The 23463-nt window shown below is 39.5% G+C and overlaps 1 protein-coding gene across 1 annotated transcript; it reads right to left on the bottom strand.

The window, feature by feature from the left end:
* Positions 1-5431: 5431 nt before the first annotated feature.
* IPMK (inositol polyphosphate multikinase) lies at positions 5432-22374 on the bottom strand. Its single transcript, XM_033149147.1, has 6 exons — positions 21950-22374; positions 15891-15976; positions 13205-13301; positions 11081-11253; positions 7728-7809; positions 5432-6101 (listed from the first exon to the last, which is right to left on the bottom strand). The coding sequence occupies exons 1-6, from the start codon at positions 22155-22157 to the stop codon at positions 5482-5484; spliced, it is 1266 nt and encodes a 421-aa protein (XP_033005038.1). The 5' UTR covers positions 22158-22374; the 3' UTR covers positions 5432-5481.
* Positions 22375-23463: the final 1089 nt, after the last annotated feature.

The raw sequence follows: 23463 nt of genomic DNA, 5'->3' as shown, positions 1-23463 counted from the left end.
ATATTAGTAACCTAGTAACAAACGTATGATGGGCTTGGTAGTACACACCTTCATCAGTATCTTGGAGGAACTAAACAGCTAAGAGGGGAAGAATTCACCTGGCAACAGAAACTACAAAAGTGGGAGAATGTTTTCTCACAATTGAAGCAATACATTGCTTAAGAAGTCAAGGACAATGCATTCAAGGTAACTTAAAAGACAATTTAATAGTCAGCCTAATATACAGCTACTAGAATCACCTAAATATCACATAAATTACAAAAGAATTGGTATATAGCATAATAGGATTTTTTTTACTATAAAACACATACCTCTGCAGTCCAACAACAATCCTCCCAAAATATCAGTTACAGTCAAACACCAAAAAAGGACATTGCACAACACAATTTCAACTTTTTGAGCTAGAGAAAATGAGGCCAGATTACATTCATTCATTCATGTACATTTAAACTGTAAAATCCCCCCTCCCACCCCCACCAGTTAATCCAGCTCCAGGTGCAATTTCACATGCTTCCATATATTTTCCAGTACATTTCTCAGAATATTAAAGTGCTTATGTGCACTCTGGTATCATTCATATGCAGGTGTGCAATATTAATCATATTTGGACATTTTAGTTCAGTTCAGCCAGTTCAGATTTTTTTCCAGTGCCAACATTTATACATGTTTCAAAAGCATATTTAGACAATGATTTAGACAATGTGTGTAAATGTTCATTTGTTCCCAAAACCACTGTTGCTTTCTCTTTCCTGCTGCTGGATTTCACATAAAGATTAATCTCCAACAAACTCTAAATGTACAGGCGTCACTTCTCTAAATTAAACAAAAATTAATTTTCTATACCTGCATACAAAACTACTCAGAATTGCTATCTAGGGAAGATTAGTAGGAAATATTCATAGTATGAAAGTTTTTTTCTTTAAGTGTGCATTAACTTCAGCTAACAAAACCACAATTAACAATTACAAATGTGCAGTATTTAGCTCCTGGATATATAATGTAATAATATTTCACAGCTGAATGAGTTCATCATTCTATGCTCCAATTCAATGGTTTACCAGCATGAACAGTACATAGAAAACAGGCAGAACAAAACTGAATGTAAGGCTTTTGGATGGATACGATCTGCAAAAAGCTACACTTTGAGTGAATAAATTATTTACTGCTGCCTTCTTCAGTATCTCCAACCTGAACTCTTATTCAAATTCTTTTCCACACAATATGCTACAGAAGGCTCTCTTCAAAAAGATTCACATATGGCCAGATTCAAACACCCTAAGGACTGGTTCACAACCACACAGATGAGGTCGCCTCTTTTCAGGAATTCAAATTCAATGCTTCTTTTGAGTACCAGCAAGGCACATGGATGCATATGATTGTGTATTAAGCCCCCGGGGTTTTGTCATTGTTGAGTAAAGGCAGTATGTCCACAGAAAGCAAAGTTTTGAGGTAGGGCCACTTGAGAAGGGATATGGGGGTGGGTGAGCCAAAGCCATAGTTTCCACCCCTTCAGAATGCCCCATTCCCAAGTCCTGTTGCTATAGATGCCTCCTCAACCTTTCTGGCTTCTTATTTGGTAACATGCGAGCCAGACAACATAACTTAAGGGGGGGGGGCTTCAGTTATTCATTATGTGATTCACTCATAGGTTTTTAAGCCCGGCTCACAATTTTCTGTAATTGTGGAACTAAGCGCAAAGCGTGGCAATTTTCCGAATGAATTTGTTTTGGATCAAAAGAAGCTAACTATTGAAACCATACTCTCCAACATTAGTGGGACATAATCAATACAGTCATTCAACTCTCTCTTAAAGCATTCCATTACATCACAATAGATGCTACGTGAGGTCATTTAAAAGGTACCAAACCTGAAGCAGAAGGCACTCAGCAGGGACGGTTATTGCAAATAGTGTAAATTATATTTTTTTTAAAAATTAAAATAGCTAATATGAACAGGTCGAAAGGAGTGTTTTATATCAGTTGCAGTCCTTTAAAAGGGCCATAATATAAAGGAATTTAGAAGGGTTTCAGCTCATGGTCTATAGTGGTTGTGCCCTCTTCTCTCTCTCTAGATTAGTATTTAATACTGAAATATGTTTCCCACAAAATCCGTGTAGTATTTTGCACCCTTAGTGACAACCAGTCACATTCCTAAGTGACCCTTATTCAGATCTGCAGACCATGGCCACGGTCCTATGCACGCTTATTAAGAAATGTCACAAAATGCAGAAGGACTTAGTTCCAGGTAGGCATGCATAGGACCTACTTGTAACCTGCCAAATTGTTCATTTGATCCACAATTTAAGTGAAAATAGTCTCTTCCTAAAATTTAAGCATCTCATATGGAATGGTATGGAATGCATGGGATACGCAAAAATAGTTCTCCTGTACAATAGAACAAAAATAATTTCAGTTTGAAAATACAGCCTCCATGTGAAAACACAATTATACACAATTTCATAGTTCTGTAAAACTAGTTAGTTAAAATATTTTAACATTTCATAATACCATTTTAAATCTCATTTGAATATATGCACCAGGAACCACTAATATCCAAAAATACCAAGAATGAAAATGTTTTGCTATTAAAAAATTATATAATTTAAATTCTTATCAGGTAAGATTGTACATAATTTCCCACAAAATACATTTAAAAGGAGTATTTTCACAAACACATCAGAAGCGATACTAAGAAGTGTCCTTGTGACAAGAGCCAATTTTTCAAAATCAATGTCATTTACAGAGGCTGTAGCTGTGGAGTCTTCTTCATTAGCGTTTACATCAGTCATTCTTCCTTTCAAAGAGACACATTTAAATACTCCTTATGCTACACAAGGGCTCCAATTTCAAGCCCTGTAGGTACTCTTATATATACACAAAGTTCTCATAATACACAGGTTTTCATATCCACTTCAATTAGAGGTGGGCCTCCCTGTTTTTTGCACATAAAATCAACTTGCCCCTTTCACTGGTGAATCGGGAAGGCTCTCGTGTACCAGGCATTCCTCTCTCATGTACCAGGTATTCCTGTGCACATCCAAGTTCCAACATACACAATAAGCTACAGAATCAGGAAATCTCTGAAATAAGAACTTTCACAATTATGTACCCAAGCTTATGCTATTAAAGCATCACTCCACAAGGCTCCTATGAACAAGAAATGGAAATGATGAAATTAGTCCATAAATAATGGTGAGTGAGAGTATACTAACGTAAAGGAAAGCATACTATCCTATTCTGAGCTTTTATTCTCTTTTTAGTCCTCCCGTGAAAGTCACATAAGTTTAAGTTCTGAGTTTACCATTTCTGCAGTCTACATTTGAATGGGTTACTTTTAGCTGTACCCAGTTTTTAATTTAAAGTACTCTTAACTTCCAACTGAATAAAAATAAGTATAATTCTGTTACAATTGCAACTATAAAAACTGAAAATTAGTCAGGAGTGCTTTCTGTAAGGTGATCCTACAATATTCTAGTTACATTAAATAGTGTAAGCAGCACAGCAATGAACAATTATAATACTAATATTACAGAGCACACAGATTACTGCCCTACAGATGTGAAATGGTACAGGACAAGAAAGAATAAATACCTGCCTACATTAGACATACCTATATGTGTGTGTGTGAGTGTAAAGATTCTGTGTTGAACAGAAAACAGACACAGATAACGTAGGCTACTATAGAATAAGCTAACTGTGACAAAGGTAGCTCAATAGGACAGAATAGTATAACTTTTTCCAGAATATGCTTGAAATTACTTCACAGAACACTGAATTTTCCTAATCACTCTTAAAGATGGTATTATCACCTTTGACATCAGCTTTTATTAAGGCTCACTCTATAACCTATGTGAAAACTGTTTTATCAATGTAGCATTTGTTTTGATAGAAAATAAAAAGTCCATGTATATTTACCGCATGTGGCTTCCAATTAAAATCAGTATTCTAGTGAACCTTAGAAAGTGGAAACACAAATCTCTGATAAATTCTTATGCCCAATTAGCCTACAAAACACCATACAATGAAGCAGTATTAGCAGAACATTGAAATTAATCCTAAAATTGTAGCTTTCCTTCTAAAAAGTTTTTTTTGGGGGGGGGATGATTGAATGCAGGAGAGAGCAACAAAGCGTTTATAGCTACTGTTTATGGTTTGTTCCAAAATGCAGTTTCCCATTATATTGTAATACAGGTAAACTGTGGCTTGTTGAAAGTACAATATTAAGCCGCAGTGCAATTCTGGTTCAACTGAACTAACTCAGGTTATTAAAAAATAATAATAATCCTGTATTTGGAATTAACAGAAACTGTGGGTTGTTCCAAAATGTGGATGTAAGCTTTAAACATCCTCTACATGAGTCTCTGGCTTCTATCTGCTTATATTTATCAATGTGTAGTGTGTCTGATAAAGCAGTCCTTATTCTCACTATAGGCAATTTAATAATTTAATAATTTTGAAGACCCTGGCTTATAATGGCCATTTTTCAACATGGACTTATTTCTGGTGTTCGTACATTCCTTGGATGAGAGGATTTCAAGAGGATGCAACTTAAGAGGCTGGAGAGCTCTTTAAATACTCTTTCCAACTGCAACCTCTTAAAACTATCTTAACCACTGGTTGTGCAATTTTACAAAATTGCCCACACAATGAATGGCCATAGTACTACCTTATTTTTATAACTGACTTTAGACATTGTATACTCACTAGTATATATTATTTTGCTGTTTTTCTGCAATGTCCAAAGCAACTCCTAGTTGAATATCTAAATATAAAGCTTATAAACAAAATAGGGCACAAAATCTGACACAAATGTTTCAAAACAGCATTTAACATCTTTACATGGCAGACAACTCCTATTTTATAAGTTTTGAAAAACTTTTCAATAGCACTCATAATAAATTACACTGTTCGAGTATACTTTTAAGTTTAGCCATGAAAAGATGAACATACCTACCCAGTTTTAAGAATGAAGCAGTATGATCACCTCACACTAAAATGCTGGTTCAATTAGAATACAGATTTTTAAATATTTATCCCTCAGAAATGCTCCAGTTCTAAAGATGTAGTAAACAACTAAGGATAATATTCTTATATTCTCCTAATAACCCGTTATTTAGAGATATGGCTCAGTGTTCTGGCTGCATGGACGGACTCTGAATAAGCTAAAAATATTTAAGGGTATGAGAAAGTTCTACCATTTTATCTGACACAAATCATCCCCCAATTTTAGCTAAGCTTCACAAGTTAAATGAAAGTTCCTACGATTACCAGTTAAATCTCATTAGCTTCTCTCTTACTAAACTGTAAGAAACCACAGAATAATTTCCTGAGTAAGATTATAAAATACTTGATCATCCTACCAAAAGTACAAAGACAAGTAAAATGTAGAACAATACAAATCAACATATAACAGAATCACAAGTGCAGAAATGTTGTTGCTTTTCATTACAATTGGCCCCCAGTAGAAATCATAGCAAAAAGTTTAAGTATCTAAAATATTTTGAAGGACGGTAATTAAATTCTTCAGACCATGAATATAGCCCTCATCGTGTGTGTTGCTGGGGAACACATGCGCAAAATCTATCATCCTGACTTCAACCTCCATGCTTTCTGGCAGCGTAGTAGGCATGTGGCAGAAAACTTTTTCCAGCTGAGGTATAACATTTCCATTCAGATGTTCTTGTGAAAGGCAAGCACTGCTCTTCCATATATTGTCTTGTTCCACAGTTTCAACTTTAAGGGAAATTTGACTCTGGTGCCTTTTGTGAAGTGCATACATTTTAGAGAAGCCTTTGCCTACAGGGGTCTCTACCTTGCCATTCTCTGTAGAACCGATGACACGAATGTTATTATTACATTCCAATGTACCACCACTTGGCACTTGACCCTTGGACACTCTTGCCTTCTCGACCAGACTGCCATCATTTAACCATGTAGTTGTCATCGGATACAAGCCATCATAGACAAATAGTAAAGAACTTGCATAAAAGTTAAGCTGCTTCTGCTTCTCAAACCACTGCAGTATTTCTTTAATCTTTTGAATACTGGCAGCTACAGCATCTTTTCTCAGGTAGAATCCATTATGGAAAAACTGAGCCACACCTGCAAGAAAGAAACCAGTAAAATTAATAGCCACTTACTGGAAAGTTCAAACTGCAGTATAGCAATGGTGCCTAGCTTCCAAAAAGCAAAATTGACAACAAATTCACAGCTATTCATATAACAGAATTCAGGTTTGAGTTGCTATTCACAGTCAGCTGATAATATGCCCCCCAAAATTCAGACAAGTGCCCAATTCAGATTTCCCATCATCAAATATTAATTGCAATGTTAAAGGTTCTATTTCAGAGCGAGTGTGTCCGATTTATTCTGGTGTTCTCTGGTTCAAGTCTCACTTCTTACATGCACTTAAGCAAGCCCTCATCTTTCAGTTTTATCCACCTAATCCACTATGGGAATACTATAGCATGATCACATCTTCCACACATTTTACTTGCGCAAATTCAATTATACACACTCGGCTCGAGCAGCAGTTGCCTTCTGGGTGACAGTTACACAGAGGAAGAAGAAACCCACCTCTCTCAGCTGCATGATGAGCAGAGAAGTGAGGAAGAAAAAAATCCCAGCTGCAGAAGGTAAGAGAGAGGTCAACCTAGAGACATACAGGCAGAAGCAAAAAGCTGGTACAGTGTTGCAGCTTCTACCTGCCTCTTTCCCTGTCTGCCTCTCTCCTCCCTTCCGCAGCTGAAGGAACCAGGTTTCTTCTTCCTTCATTTGCCTCTGCTGCTTCCCCACTCGTCTTGCTGCCAAAGCAAGATTTCTTCTTCCCCTGGCAGTGGAGATGCAGGGAGATCCTCCATGAGGTGGTCCCCCCACCCTTCCAGCAGGCAGTTTTTGACTATGCACAATTCTGCATGTGTGTGCTGCTTCTGGAACAGAACCCTTAAGTGAGTTGTGACTGCACTGTACAACTGACCTAGTTTCCAGGATTATTTTGAGAGTTTATGGGAATCACTTTAAACCCTCAAAACATACTATCAATGCTCAGAACCCTCATGGAGGATAAGGATCCAAAGATCACGCTAAGGGTGGCCAAATTTTGTGTAGTTGCTGTAAAACTCATGGAACAAGCTGTGCTATTACAAAGACTAAGGCCTCAGATGCAAACTCTAGATAATATTTTAGAGACTAAGACCTAAACCACATTTCTAATGGGTGTCATATTCGTATTGTTTATTGTCATATTCGATTGTTCATTCAAACTTAATTTTATTGTGTTTTATATTCACTTAGTACAATGTGTGAATCTGGTCTAGGACCGTAATAAATTTCATTCATTCATGCTCAGAACTTATAACTAAAGAGCTGGGACTGCACCATAAAATATTCATGGGGAGCAATCCTATAGCAGGATCTGCCAGGATGAGCAGGTTAGGATCCAGTGAATCTCCATGTCAGTTAGGAGGTTCCTGGAATAGGCAGGCTATGCTGCCTTAACTCCCTTATCCGAAACTAAGTCAGAGATACACATATTTCCCCCATCCAAGCTCTCCCACCTTGATCCCACTTCCTTCCCTTTCCTGGCAATCCTGCATGCTAGATGATTTTATTATATTGTCCTCAATTTTCTTAACTATGAGACAAGCTACATGTAGGTTATAAGCACACAGTCTTGTAATAAAGGCCTAAAATAGTAGTACTACAACCTGGTCTAAATCCAAACATTACCATCTTTTACTGTCTCTTTCGTTAAGCCTCTTCCATAGTGCTGGTTCTGCGTCTCATAGCTGTCAGAATGGGCGCGATATACCTTAAAACACATAAAATAATAATGTAATTTTGCCATCCAATTTCTGAAAAAATGTCTTTGTCCTAGGGCTAGTTCCAATGTACTCTTCAGCATACAAAATAAGGCTTTTTTTTTTTTCAAAATGCTTTATCCACACATCTCTGAAACTATTTCATGAGCTGGATCTATCTAGCAATCCAAACTCAGCAAGTTCACATTGAAAACATCATAAACTCTGTATATACAGATATAGCTTTTTCAAAGGAATATTACATCAGTGAGATGTTATGCTATATACCTCTTTATACTTTACAGTCCAATAACAAGAAACCAATGCAAATAAAGTTATGGGTGTTCAGAATGTCTACTCCAATGCCCCAGAATCAACTGGCCTATGTAGTCTTCGGATATAGGCCTGTGACAGAGGATAGCTTAGTATTCTACAAGAGAGCTAAACTCAGACATATAAGTTTATGACCTAACATCATTGCAAAACAAGTCTGTCTGGAAAACAATAAACATGCTGCATAAAAATAGAAATCAAATAAATATAAAAATGTGTGCATATAACCACTAACAGCAGCACATTTCGAAACCAAAAAAAAATTATCTAGATTAAGATCACTAAAACAACATTTAAATTATATCTGTGACATGGGACAGCAAATGAACTGATAGGCTTATTTTTCATTCTCAGTAAATACACAAACAGAAGCAGTAGACAGTGCATCCAGCAAGGTCCACCAGGAACCCAGCCAAATGGGTGAGGTATAAATATTATTATTATTATTATTATTATTATTATTATTATTATTATTATTATTATTATACAGGCTTCAGACCATGGTGTTCCAATTAAAATCTCAGAGAGATGCCTACAAACATAGGAAATGCTGCATATATACTCGAGTATAAGCCAACCAGAATATAAGCTGAGGCACCTAATTTTACCATAAAAAACTGAGAGAGCTTATTGACTTGAGCATAAGCAGACAGCGGCAAAGGTGGCGGAGGAGGAAGGAGCAGCCCAAAAGCAGCCTTTTCAGGCTGCTCCGTCCTCCTCCTCCGCCGACAACAGCCTCTGCCGGGGACCCTCACTCGAGTATAAGCCGAGGCGGGCTTTTTCAGCATAAAAATGTGCTGGAAAAGTCAGCTTATACTCAAGTATATACGGTATATTTTTTGCAATCTATGCCTCTATCCAAATCCACCCATTTTCATTATATTAAAGGAACAGATTTTTTGCTGTTTTAAAAGGTAAAGTGACCCCTGACCATTAGGTCCAGTTGCGGATGACTCTGGGGTTGCGGCGCTCATCTCGCTTTATTGGCTGAGGGAGCCAGTGTACAGCTTCAGGGGGATGTGGCCAGCATGACTAAGCTGCTTTTGGTGAACCAGAGCAGTGCACAGAAACGCCGTTTACCTTCCCGCCGGAGCGGTACCTATTTATCTACTTGCACTTTGACATGCTTTTGAACTGCTAGGTTGGCAGGAGCAGGGACCAAGCAACGGGAGCTCACCCCGTCGCGGGGATTCGAACCGCCGACCTTCTGATCGGCAAGCCCTAGGCTCTGTGGTTTAACCCACAGCGCCACCTGCGTCCGACATATTTTATGCCAATCCAGAATGTACATAGGACATTTATTCTGCTACACCAGATCTGAAAGTTAAGCACAAATATAGGGCTGCTTTAACAGGGAGTCTGGGAATGGTTGGAATCCAATTGACTGAAGTCAGCAAGATTGTGATAAAGGAATAATACACTTCCCCCACCAAATGTTAATGAACATGTGTTTGGCACTATAAGAAAGCCACTGGACAGCAAAATAAATATTAAAGAACTTGAACATCACATACAGTACAGAACATTAATAGCTCCCTAAACATCTATGAACACAGACCAAAAATGCCAGTCAATTTCAAGTGCCAAACAACATCATCCAACTCAGTAATATACTGATAAAATATGTTAATAACTAGAGCCTCATTGAGATCTCCATGGGGACCAAACAGAAAACATGTTGTTTCTTTTCTTCTACTTGGATAGGGAAATTACACTTATAATCTATTGCCTGAAGGCTATTTTTTAAGGTTTTGAATGCGCTTCAGCATCAGAATTCAGTTTACACAGTTAAAAGCCAAATCTTTCATATTAAAAGTCAATTAATGCTTCACTAACACAATGCTATGCAAGACTGTTGCAGTTTATCACCATGCTGCACCAAAGGTCTGAAGGGATAGCCAAGCTATCAGCACAATATGTTAGCTCTCTGGAGGACTGCTGTGAACAGCTTAAATTTTTGAATGCAACCCAGCATAACCAAGTTAACAAATCTAGCTATTTGGTGGTGTTATTGAGTAGAACAATGAAATGGAACGTAAGTACAGGGTGCAGGAGGCGGAACTATTGAGAATATAATATGATAGAGGAAGGATAGAGCTGTGTAAGAAAACCAGGGAGATAAAAAGAAATATATTATCAAAGTTCACATCTAGACTAAGTACAATCTTCTTTATAAAAAGAAAAAGAAAGTATTGAAGATGCTGTTCAGATTATTGTACTAAAAAGAGAAATCAATAATAGGTCTTCCTTTTACAGGTAGGGAGCCGTGTTGGTCTGCTGTAGTCGAAACAAAATAAAAAAATTCCTTCCAGTAGCACCTTAGAGACCAACTATGTTTGTTATTGGTATGAGCTTTCGTGTGCATGCCCACTTCTTCAGATACACTGAAACAGAAGTCACCAGACCCTTGCTTTTTCCTGTAAGACCAATTGCAGTCATTAACAGTCGTCAACAGGTTTACCACACCTATCAGCCAATCACCCATTCCCACCACCCTTCTGAGTAATACCCCTCCCCACCCTCTCACTATATATAAGGGTCTGGTGACTTCTGTTTCAGTGTATCTGAGGAAGTGTGCATGCACACAAAAGCTCATACCAATAACAAACTTAGTTGGTCTCTAAGGTGCTACTGGAAGGATTTTTTTTTATTTTGTTAGGTCTTCCTTTGGATCACCAACCCTACCCACTTCTTTTCCCATTATTATTATTATTAATGAGAAGTGAATGCAGATCTCAATTCACCTACATCTCCCTGCAATTCAGTCACCTACATCTCCCTGCAATAAGGAAGCAGGGAACACGACATGACAGAAAACATTCAAACCCCAAGCATGCAGACTCCTAACGTCTTTCAGTGGGGAAAGTATCATCTAAACATGATTTTAGTTGCCCCCATGTTGTCAAACGCATAAAAAGATTTAAAATCCAATGAAGAACTGCATCTTACCCTCATGCCTAGCACCAAGAACCCAATCTCTTCCATTAATGGGTACTTGCTGACTTGTTGCTTAATCTTCTCAGCGGAAGCATATGGATCATAGCTTTTCTGGCCTATTTTTACATCCATTATACATGGCTTTTTAAATCTGTGTGTCACATCTTCCAGTTTCAGGTACAAATCTGTTAACAATTCAGAATAAACCAGATCAATATCATAATCTAACCAACCCACTCATTAGAGGTCAGTGGAAAGTACACAAGTGCAGGAGTGTCTCAGAGATGGTGTCCTCCTGGTGGTGGTGCCAGGCTTGCAGGGATGGATGGGGTCAGGGAAGTTCTGGGGAGGTGGCTCCATTGGTGTGCATACATACACCTGCATTCTGCCAGCAACAACCCAAAGCTTCCCAACTTTGCTGCCTCCTTGCCCCATTTCCATCCCAATGAGTGCAACACCACTGGAAGGACACCACAATCTCTTCACCCACCCCGCACAAGCTGCCACTGTACAAGCACAGCAGCTTAAATAGCAACTTATATGCAACATTAATTAGACCTATAAATTTGTACGTAGGCCTGCAATACTTTATGGAGCTTATCTCCCCACTCTCAACCTACCCATATCCTTAACACATTACCTGAGGCCTACCTAGGGGTGCCCTTCCAGAAAAGATATGGAGAGCTGCTGCAAGAGAAAGGTCCTTCATAGAGGCAGACAAACAGCACAGTGCTCTCTCTCATCTGACACCAATAGTGGTATCCTTTTATAGCCAGATTAAGGCTGATCTCTACTCCCAGGCATTTGATTCCTAATTTTTATTCTCCATGGTTTGCTAGCTTTCTAAATCACTGTTTTAACAATCATTATAGCAATGTTTGAGGTGGTTAAATGTTTTAAATGGTTATATTATAATAAGGATGTTGCTACTTGTCTTGTACCATGAGTCTCAAGGTGACTTGCAAGAACTTCAAAGCAGGTGTGTGGGGGTGGGAGGGTGTGTGTCTGTGTAAATTACTTATAACAAGCATTGTATTAACCATCTAATTCCCAACAATGATTCCTTTTAGTCTGTGATTTTATTTCATTGTGTCTATTTTTATATCCCTTCTCACTATCAGACAGTGTTGTATAAGTTAATATAATAGTAAAGGTAAAGGGACCCCTGACCATTAGGTCCAGTCGTGTCTGACTCTGAGCTTGTGGCGCTCATCTCGTGTTACTGGCCAAGGGAGCCGATGTACAGCTTCCGGGTCATGTGGCAAGCATGACAAAGCCGCTTCTGGCGAACCAGAGCAGCGCACGGAAACACCGTTTACCTTCCTGCTGGAGTGGTGCCTATTTATCTACTTGCACTTTGACGTGCTTTCGAACTCCTAGGTGGGCAGGAGCTGGGACCGAGCAACGGGAGCTCACCCTGTCGCAGGCATTCGAACCGCCAACCTTCTGATCAGCAAGCCCTAGGCTCTGTGGTTTAACCCACAGCGCCACCCGCGTCCCCAATATAATAGTAGTGTTTTACAAATTATTTTTATTAAGAAATATGCTGTCCAGGTCAGCATCAGCCTCCTGTGTAAGAAGGTAAATAATTACAGTAGCCATCCTTTCAATGAAGCAAATTGTAACTAACATTCTGAGAAAGTATAAAATGTTAAAAGAAGTGTGCATGCACACGAAAGCTCATACCAGGAACAAACTCAGTTGGTCTCTAAGGTGCTACTAGAAAGAATTTTCGATTTTGAAAAGATAATAAGCCCTTTAGCATGATTTAAATTGCCAATTGTTAATTCTTGGCGGTGGTCATCTTATTATCTTCCTGCAAGACTACTGTACCCTACTAGTGGTTCCCCTGTTGCTGTGAGCAGTAGAAGGTATATTTTGACATACAAATTCTGCAATAGACCTAAATATGCTAAATTAGATCTTACTGAAGAATCATTTGAGTTTGCAGAAAACGGCCCTTATTTACATGACATTTTTCCATCTACAAAGCATAGCAATATATTGTTTCATGATGTTCTACATGATAAGGATTTATCACACTGTGCTTCGATACTTTCTGGCATTTTCAGAACCATCTCCCAAGCAGTTGCCAAAAAATTAGTGCTTATTGCACTGTGTGTCTAACAGCAGTACCATTGGGTGCAGTAGGTGATGACCAGGTTCCATAATATTTTGGCAAATATTTTTGGAGTTCTAGAAACACAGAGTCTTCACAGTCAGCAGCATATACCTGAAATAAAAGAAGTATGTTTGAACTACAACAAACCACTCAATTCCCTCTTGTGGCAGACTACATTTGGATATTTAGAACTTATGGGAGGAATTCAACATAATGCTTCAACACAAGCATTTTGGCTTGCCAGATGGAACAATTCCTTCTCGTACCCCTGCAAGCTGTTCCAGCGCTTCTTCCAACCACCACCACCCAACCATTTTCAGGGGAACACAACAACATTGCTCGGGGCTTCCACTAACAGAACTTGTTAGTTGAATCTTACCCTCTGTATGTTTAAAACCTCACACTCAATGAGAAATATCCATTTAGAAAGGAAACAAAGTATCTCTCAGAATAAATGCTGTAAGTTGTGCCATAAGGTTTGACTACTGTTAAGTCTTCTTTAAAAAAATAAGTATTTTGCTATCAAAACCCCACCACCACCACAAATTGAAATTCAGAGTTTGACAGCACTAAAGCACACAAATGTGTCTTAGGAATCCTGTGCAGCATGAGTCAATCTAATCAAAACATTTTTAGGTGTATTAGTGGCAGGATGGGGCACAGGGAGACAAGTCTGGTCTCCCTTTCATCTTCAGTTATGGCAAAATCAAGTATGAGGAGGATAATATTTCAGTGATTAATCAATCAACTGCATTCTCCCACCCCACCCCAAATTCCTAAACTAAATGGCTTTTAAAAGATTATATTGGATTGGTATAACCCTAGAAAGCATCCAGTAAATACAGGAACTCTTAACATAGCCTACCAACTGTGGGTTTATGTTTCCAAGAAGGGGAGGAGGAGAAGGGGAAGGCGGAGTAGAGTGGATTGCAAAACGTGTGTGCTGTAACATTAGCAGCTTTGTCATTGATTGAATTTGTAAAACAATTAAAGTGCATTGTTTCTACTGCCAAAAGATGCCTGATTTTTGTTAGAGGGATGCAAATATTTATTTTATACAATTCATGACTTGTCATTCAATTGCAGCAAAGCCACACCATCAATGAAGAACAGAAAGAATATTTAAACATGCAACTCAACAACTAATTCCTAATGTGACACCAATGCAATTAAAAAAAAATCTATTCAATATTAAATTTTGACCCTTAGTTGGCAATAACAACTGCAAAGGCAAAATATTGAGCAAATACTTTTCAGATACAGAATGAAAGTCAGTCCTGTTATTATAGTTACACTTAAAAAGGAAATGAACAAGACCATACAACTGAGTTGCTGGATTTACAAATTACTGTTGTCCATTATATATAATTATAAAGGGAAAAAATGCCTTCAAACTCTTGTCTGCCTGAACTATCGGATTTTCTGTCACCAAGAGAAACCAGGTGACAGATCACAGGCTGCCTTGCCTGTCTCCTATGTAGGTCAGGATATTATTGTTAACACACTACAAATTCTGGTGAATTGATTGCTTTTCCAAATCCCCCACCCCCTAAAAACCAAATCAATATAGATATCCAGCTATAGGAATAGTAAAATAATCAAATTACTTATACTGAAGAAGTTGTAAGGTCTGATTAGCAGAAAAAAATACTTTATTACAGGAGACATTTCCTAAATGAGGATCACACTGCCTTTGGCTTTAATAGGGAATAGAGTCATTTGCAACAGAATGTTTCAGCACAAACTGTTCCAAGAGCTCATATATTAATGAACTATTTACATTTTCTCTCCACGTGCACACTAATGTTACTTTAGGCAACTCTGGTAGAAAGTACATAATTCACTCTCACTCATCCATGAAATGTTGTCATTTCATTCCCCAAGAACAGTTTCTACATTTATTTGCAATATTAGTTTGTCCTACTGATAACCAACAATTAACTTCAAAGATGTGCCACCTATGCCATGAGATCCAGTAACTAGCTACATAACCCCGGGTTCCTGTACAAAGTGTTTTCAAGGAAACAGGGTAGCAGGAGCATTCTAGCACCCCCTTAACCAAACTGGCTTTTACTCCAATATCACACTTTATTTGGTGCAATGTATCACTCCCTCTCGGGGGGACCCAGCCAGATGAGCGGGGTATAAATAAATAAATTATTATTATTATTATTATTATTATTATTATTATTATTATTATTATTATTATTATTATTATTAATATTATTTCCTCCGGAGGCTTCCATGCCTAAATAGCCCCCTAGTTAATCAAATAAGCTACTGCAGTTGCCAATGGGGCCACATCACAGCTAGCATGAAGCTCACTTATGAAATACTGTACAGAAAAACAAGGAGAAAGTTATGGATAGATGCCCAACAACCAAACAGGCACATGATGAAACTACCAGTGTCTGCTGTGTACACAAGATGACATTTGAGACTGTCAATAAAGTGATGCACACCAACATTACTGACAGTGGAAGACATCAAACACTAGCCATACTCAAGATCCACCAATGTCAAAAGCCTTTAACATTTGGCTCCAAAGTATGTCATCTTCCCCCCACTTTGCCATTTATGTGCTAGGTTAGGATAGTAAATTTATGCACAGAGGTTCCCAGTGATAAATAAACAGAGCGGTGCTTTAATTCAACAAAAAAAGTGTAACTTCAGTTAGAGGATGAATTAGAAAACATTTACCTTGTTATAGAATTCTAGTTCTCTGGGCCCTCGAGGTGGTGGCTGCAATTGTTTGAGGACTGTGCCATCAGGATGCTGCAGGATGCCTGGGAAACAACAAATACATTTGTTCACATCTTAACTTCAGCATGCTTTTGAGTCAAACTATAATAACATAATCTAGTATATACACTAAATGTTCAAAAAAACCAAGATGTCTTGTTAGAGAAAAAAGTAAGAGTTTGTGTTAGGAAGCAGCTTTCTTTAAATGAAATCAATAAAACAGAGAAAATACACCTTACCTTTAGAGTCTGGTACTTATCCTGAAGACCAGGCAAGTCTTTCACTCATTGGCCTGGTTTGCATGTAATGCTAAGCCATGATTTGTTTAACAAATATGTAGTCAACCATAAATTATCCCACAGATTTGTCAAACTATGGTTTGTTTCTCCAAAGTTTGGTCTGTTTCCCATCTGCTCTAGCCTCATGCATTTGCACCCTGGGTAAGCATCTGGGGTGGAGTAGCCAAGCAAACCATGGCTAAGGGAAGTGCTGAGTTCACATGTAGTGCCAAGCCATAACTAAAATGAAGTGAGGCTCATAAGCAACAAACCATGGCTTCAAATCATGGTTTACAGGCAATAAGGAAACAATAGATAAGCTTCTGGGAAGGGTTCACACGTAATGCTGAGCCATAGCTTGGAGTTATGCAAGCACCAGGACAAATGTGGAGCAAGAGTTTTGTTATTTTGCAGCTAACTTCTCTGCTATTTTTCAGTCACCAAAACAGTGTTAGTTCTGAACAGTTTCATCTCATTGAAGGTTTTTCACAGCAGTGGTAACTTAAAATTTAATCCTTAAACATTCATTTGCAACTTCTGGAATAATCCCTTTGGATCCAAATGAAGCTTCAATATCGTGTGTTTTTTTCTTGGACATACAACCACAATGTCACAAATTAAAATTGAGACTCATTCTAGGCTGCAGTATTACCATTAGGACAATAGACTACAATAAATGTTATCTCTACTAGTTGAAAAATAACCAAGGTTTCTATTTTGTAATGGCTATAGTTATAAAAATCAGCCTTTGGACTTTATTATTAGTAAAAGTAAAACTTCAGCTTCCAAGTAAAATTAAACATAATGTTATTTTCAGCAATAATTCTTCGTTGTTATCGTGGTCACATTATGCAACCCTAAGTGAAGCCACAATCAAAACCACTTTGTCACACAAGCAAAATATGAGTGTTTACCCCTTCTCACCTCTATTATAAATTCCCTTTATTAAGAATTTTAAGTAATCAGAGCACATGTCAGAACAGCCTTTTTCTAGTATAGTGGAGAGAGCAACTCTCATAGGAGTCTCTCCACTTTTTGAAATTCTGTGTGTGCTAACAACTAGGGAAAGGCAATTTAAGGTAAGAAGCTGGGACAGTGATAAGAGAAGTACCGGTAAGTTCTTCTCAGTGATGACCCCAACACTTCATAATTATTTGCTCATGAAAGACTACTTCAGCCCAAGTTTGTTTATTTTTCAAAAGCAAAGTTTTACTACAACAAATTTTTAATTGGGAAACTTAAAAGGATATTTTAATGTGATCCATTGTTTCAACAGTTTAATAGTGGAATATATAGGCTGTCATGTTTACTTTTTTGTATTTGTGATTCTATGATTTTATGTATGGAAACCATTCATAAAGCTCTGCTGGATCAGATCAAAGGACAGCAAAGGTTCAGATCAAAGACAGCAAAGGTTCAGCATTATGCTTCCCACAGTGGCTACCAGATGCCTATGGGAAGCCCATGAGCAGGACATGACTGCAGTAGCACTATCTTCCAACTCTACAATTTTATGATTCTATGATTCAGTCCTATTATTATACCCAGCTGGCATTCAGAAGCATACATACTAGCTCTGATACTGGAGGAAATATAGCCAGCACAACAAAAAGCCATTGATATTCTTATATCCCAAGAAAACCTATGGAAGTAAGTAAAGTATAAATATAATATAGAATAATGCAGCAGATCTCACCTTATGAATACATGAAGTGTTTAAAAAGTATCTTTCATTCACAGAATTCTAATATACATGACACTCCACAGTAACAATACAAAATCAAGGAGCTTATAATCTAAATTTCAGCAGTGAGGAGGAGTTGGGAGAACAGAAAAATACATGGGATGGAATAAAATGCAGTTACACTAACATAAGGAGGGCTGTAAGCACTCTACACTTAAAAAATAAACCCTGAAAATCTGTACCAAGGTAACCCCAGATCTGCATCACACACAAAAAAATATCTTGTGATCTGTGTAAGTTACGCAAGTGTAGGAGAGTTGCTTATTTTCTTGTTTTAAATATCGTTCAATCACTACTTTAGGTTCTGAGAGTCCAGAAGGCATTAACCATGCATTTTCATACCTATATTCGTAGTCAACAAGGACTAGAAACACTTTTTTAAAAAAAATCTGGAAGCTAAATCCCCTACCATGCACATGCAAGCCCTGAACTTCAACTTCTTATAATCCATGCAAATTTGTTATTCCTGAGGTTGACTGCAACAGGGATAGCTCTCAATCGTGGTTCCCCCCTCCCTAGAGAAGAGACACACACTATGACCTTAGAAGGATGTTGGCTTAAGCAGAAGTCAGTGAGGAAGGTTAATCATGAAAATTGCAGCTAAACAATCTATGTTCTCACTTAAAAATTCTCTCCTTTCAGGAGAAAACCAGTGTTCTTGTGAAATCCTTGCTTTCAGTTGTTCCATTTGAACCTATGCTTTTGTAACTATCTGCATTTCATGGGTAAACAATGTTATAAAAATGAATATGGTAATTGCATCTTATAAAAATATAAAGATTCATATGCAAGAATATGATGGGGGTGAATATTTACATGTTGAGCTTGAACATGTATAAGACCCAGTTTCAAATTCCTGCTCAGCTTCGAAATTTATTGCACAGCCTTGGGCAAATCACCCTCTATCAGTTTAACCTGAATCACATTGTTTTGGTGCTAACACACATTGCTATGAGCTTCCTGGAAGAAAGGACAGGGTGCAAATACAAGAAATGTCGATTTTCACCACTTTTTGAACTCAATATGAGTACTCTACAAGTGTGAATGAGTTAAGAGAAACCATCTAGTGCAGTTACTGGAGAAAAGGGGGCATACTGTATATACTTGAGTATAAGCCTAGTTTTTCAGCACACTTTTTGTGCTTTAAAAGCTGCCCTCGGCTTATACTCAAGTCAGCCATTCCTTAAGAAGTGTACAAGAACGGTGGTTCTTTACTCTCCCCAGGCAGCTTGTTCCATTCCTGAACTGCTCACATAAATGCAAACTTTAGACCCCAGAAGGCAAGAAGCCTATCAGTTGAGGAAGTATTAAAACCCCACAGGTGCTCACTTTCCCTGGCTCCTGCTTAAACAGGACAGGATCCCAGCCTTCTCTGTATAACACAAGGGAACATTGCGCTGTGGGTTAAACCACAGAGCCCTAGGGCTTGCTGATCAGAAGAATGCGACGGGGTGAGCTCCACAGCAGCAAAGGAGGAAGAGGAAGGAGCAGCCCAAAGGGCTGCTTTGGGCTGCTCGTTCCTCCTCTACCACAGTGGCAAAGGTGAACCGGCTTATACTTGAGTCAATAAGCTTTCCCACATTTTTGTAGGGAAATTAGGTGCCTCGGCTTATATTTGGGTCGACTTATACTCGAGTATATACGGTACATCAGGTGATCTACAACTTGCTAGAGGGCCTTCTCAGCAACAGCACCCAGGTTATTTATTCAAATCATTTCTATATCACTTTATATTTTTGAAAAGTTCTCTAAATGGATTACAACCCATCTTAAAACATCAAATTCAAAAATCTCAATAAATATCACAACTGAAAATTAAGTACAAAAATATGATAAACACATTAAAGCAGCATAATTAAGTGGAAAACAGAATATGCTCCTAATTTTAAAAAATGCAAGTAAAAATCAAATACAATAACAATTTCACATAGAAAGTATTTCAGCCAAATTAAAATGAGATAGAAACTGTATCCACACTTCCACCTCCACAGTAACATGTCCCAGACACAACCTTAGCACTCCTCTACATATGAACCTCACTCTCAAGTATTCCCACCAACTACACTCATAACACAGCTAATCCCCACCCAACTATTTGTTGCCAACCAGAACTCTGGTTTACAAAATAACCCCAAAAGCATTAAGCACAGATTACAGCCAGCTCATTCACTCACCTCCATCTCGGTCAATATAGTATCATATAAACAAAAACATAATCCATTCACCTGCCTCTCTCCCACTCGGGCAGGGTCTTTGGGTGGTATCAAGCAACTTTACAAATACCTGCCAAAGAAGGGGAAGAAGCAGCATGTGGGGAGAAGCAACCAATATGCTCAAAAACCTAACCATGGTTAAGTGATCAGTCACTTTTCCACTTCATCTTAGTGCAGATGTATTTGTCTAATACTGTCTGATTTGTTTAATACAACGACTAGAAGAACCTAGCTAGGCAAGAAAAATAGACCAACCAGAATCTGTCTCTTGTAAAGGTATCTTATATATGCACATGTAAATCACCTCTAGTTGCCATATTAAATGGCACAATCTCTTTAAATTACTCATTGTATTCATGTCCATTTGCCACAAAACACAATGTGAACACAAGGATAAACACATTTTCTGCATAGTGATGAAATTTCTTCCTAATGAATGCCAAACCTTCTGTTTACTCAAAACAGGAGTACACCAGTGTGTTTATTCTTCATGCAATTTGTTTCCTGTAGAAATCCAAAACGAGATTTCTCAAAGTAACTGCTTTTGGGATTTCTGGAGCAGAATCGCAGGCATTATTTTCCAAACCTACCAATCCAATTTCATCTTTTCTTTGGGGTGAAGAGAGAATCAGGTCATTTCCCCAGCTTCAAAACTTCCTATTCATAAACATTAAACCTACGAAACACCTCAGATTAAGTCTACATGCTTAGGTATCAACAAGATACCTTGTTGTAAGTAGATACCCCTGAAGATTTAGAAAGAGCAGAGGTCATATTATTAGAAAACCAAACCGACAAAGAAAAATGTGCAGCAGCAAACACAACAAAGACACCATAAAAGAAATGGCTTTAAACAGCTTATTTGGAAGGAGAATGTGTCATTTCATTATTGCTCCATTAGTACATTCCCAATAAAGATTTTTTTTTTTTACTGTAAACCACCAAGGTGTATACAGAGATAGTAGAATACCACTGTGCTATTTTGTAAGGAAAAAAGCAAACTGAAGTTCTGCGTGGATTTCAAAAATCTTCAAATTCTACTTTTGAAAATCCATTTCAGAGCATCATTTTCAGCTGTTACATACAGTAACACACCCTGTCTTTCCATTGCTCAAGATGACTTACAATTAACATGCCTGTTTTTAATTAATACTATTGTTGTATAGAGCCACAGCCAGTAGTCATTCTCAGCTGGGTTCAGGGGCTGGATTGGAGAAGCCTGGGAAGACCACTCAGCCATAAAAAAGTCACTAGAAGACCTCAATGCCGGATTGGGGGGGTGCGGACAAAATTAAGCAACCCCACGCATACAAGGGACGTCCTGAATATTACTCACACGGCTCAGAGAAGGCTGTGAGAAAGAGAAACATAAGCAACCCCAGCGTATCACCCACAACATTAAGGACACACCGATGTCGTAAGGAAAAACAAAACTCGTCCTGGTATTATTATTTAACACTAGGGCACTGGCTCCCACACACCAAAAACGCAGGCGCGTGTGCATAAACACATAAACACACACGTTGAAACGTTGAGGGGGAGTAACACCCAAGGCAGAAAAACCGGACTTCGGTTGCTTTGTATCCAGATCCAAACCCACCCTAATTCCTGAGCGCGGACCCAAGGGACTTGAGTTGGGTTGGGGGTACCTGAGCAGCCCCACTTCCCACTACCTGCCGAAGGAGTGCCGGGGGGGGTGTCCCGTCCCGGCATCCTGCCTCCCCTTAGGACCCGCCCCACACACGCACGCACCCAGCCACCCACCCCAGGCCTGCCACTTACCGCCCTTATCCTTGCCGTACATGTGCCCGGCCACCTGGTGAGACAGCGGCACACAGCCGTTGAGGAGCCGGACGCTCCTCCCTCCTCTTTCCTCTTCTACCTCCGACGACGACGACGACGCGGATCCCGGAGGCACGTCCGCCTTGGCGCCCCGAAGAAGCCGCTCGGGCTCCCTGCTCGCCGCACAGCGCGGGGGCTCGGTGGCCATTTCCTCGGAGGCTCCCGCCGCCGCCACGTCCTCCTCCTCCTCCTCCCTGCCTTCAAGGGCCTCCTCCGCCGTTGCCTCCGCCCGCCGTTCGCAGCCCAGGCCAGGCCCGCGGCTCCATGGCGTGCGCCCCCGCCCGCAGTGCTTCCACCCCCTCAGGCGAGCGGAGCGGCGGCTTCCCTCGGCCGCCTCAACCGCTCGGGTCGACTGACTAAACGGCACTGAGGAGAGAGAGAGAGAGAGAGAGATAGGCAGCACCTCGGCGCTACTGGGCCTGCGCGGCTCGCAGCGAGGCTGCGCAGTAGCGGCGACTGAAGCCGCTGGTCCCTGGCTTGGGTGGGGGTCGGCTTCTGAATGGTTTTCCCTACTACGCGGCTATTGCTATCAAAAGAGCCCCAGGGCTCTGCGCTACCTGACAGCCGCGCCCTTCTGTGCGGTGGTAAACCTCCCCTCTAAGCTCAGGGGTCCAGGGCATAGCTGTCAAGTTTCGGATTTGAAAATAAGGGAACAGCACGCTCACCTCTCCCGGGGACGGTCTACGGTTCTCAGGGACAGTCCATGCCTTGGTAATCCCCCAGATTAATTTACAAATTTACAAATTAATTTACACCAGGCTACACACCATCATCTTTCCCCACATTCATATGTGGGAATTGACTGGAGTAACACATGACTGGAAAGGTTTGCAGTTCCACAAACATAGGTGTGCACTGCCTCGAAATAAAAAGAAGTGAAGAAAAGAAGGCTCACTAGGGGGGCATTGCTAAAAAAAAAAAATGTCAACTTTGTAACCGGAGGTTCAACTGAATAGAATCTGAATCACATGCACCACAAGGACTATGCAGCCTCAACTTAAGGTGGCTCCCAGCCTGGCTTTTTACAGGCCCCAGCTGACTGCACAACCTGGCCTTTGGAAAGGCCATATAGACAGATACCTTTAGCTTCTTCACCCCTCCTTTGCACACCTGTCAACACAACCACATAGGCATTTTCCACAACAGCTCCGCGGCACAAATCCCTTCTGCAGGCAGGCACCAGTGCGCAAGAAATGCGCTCCGCTCTCCAAAGCAGACCCATGCTCCCTCGCCCTCTTGAATTTCCCCTCTGCAAGCTGCATCCATGGATAGAACATCACATCTAAATATTTCCATTCTGCACAACGCACAGCATTTGACGACCCCCTCCTGACAGCACCACACACACCACCCCCACCCATATATATATATATATATATATATATATATATATATATATATATATATAAGATCTGCATCAGAGGGAATGGAACATGCCTCTTTGTCAATTTGAG

This window comes from Lacerta agilis, chromosome 5 (assembly GCF_009819535.1).
Source record: "Lacerta agilis isolate rLacAgi1 chromosome 5, rLacAgi1.pri, whole genome shotgun sequence".
Lineage (NCBI taxonomy): Eukaryota > Metazoa > Chordata > Lepidosauria > Squamata > Lacertidae > Lacerta > Lacerta agilis.
Note: the sequence above shows the minus strand (reverse complement) of the source record. Positions and strands in the feature narration are given on the sequence as shown.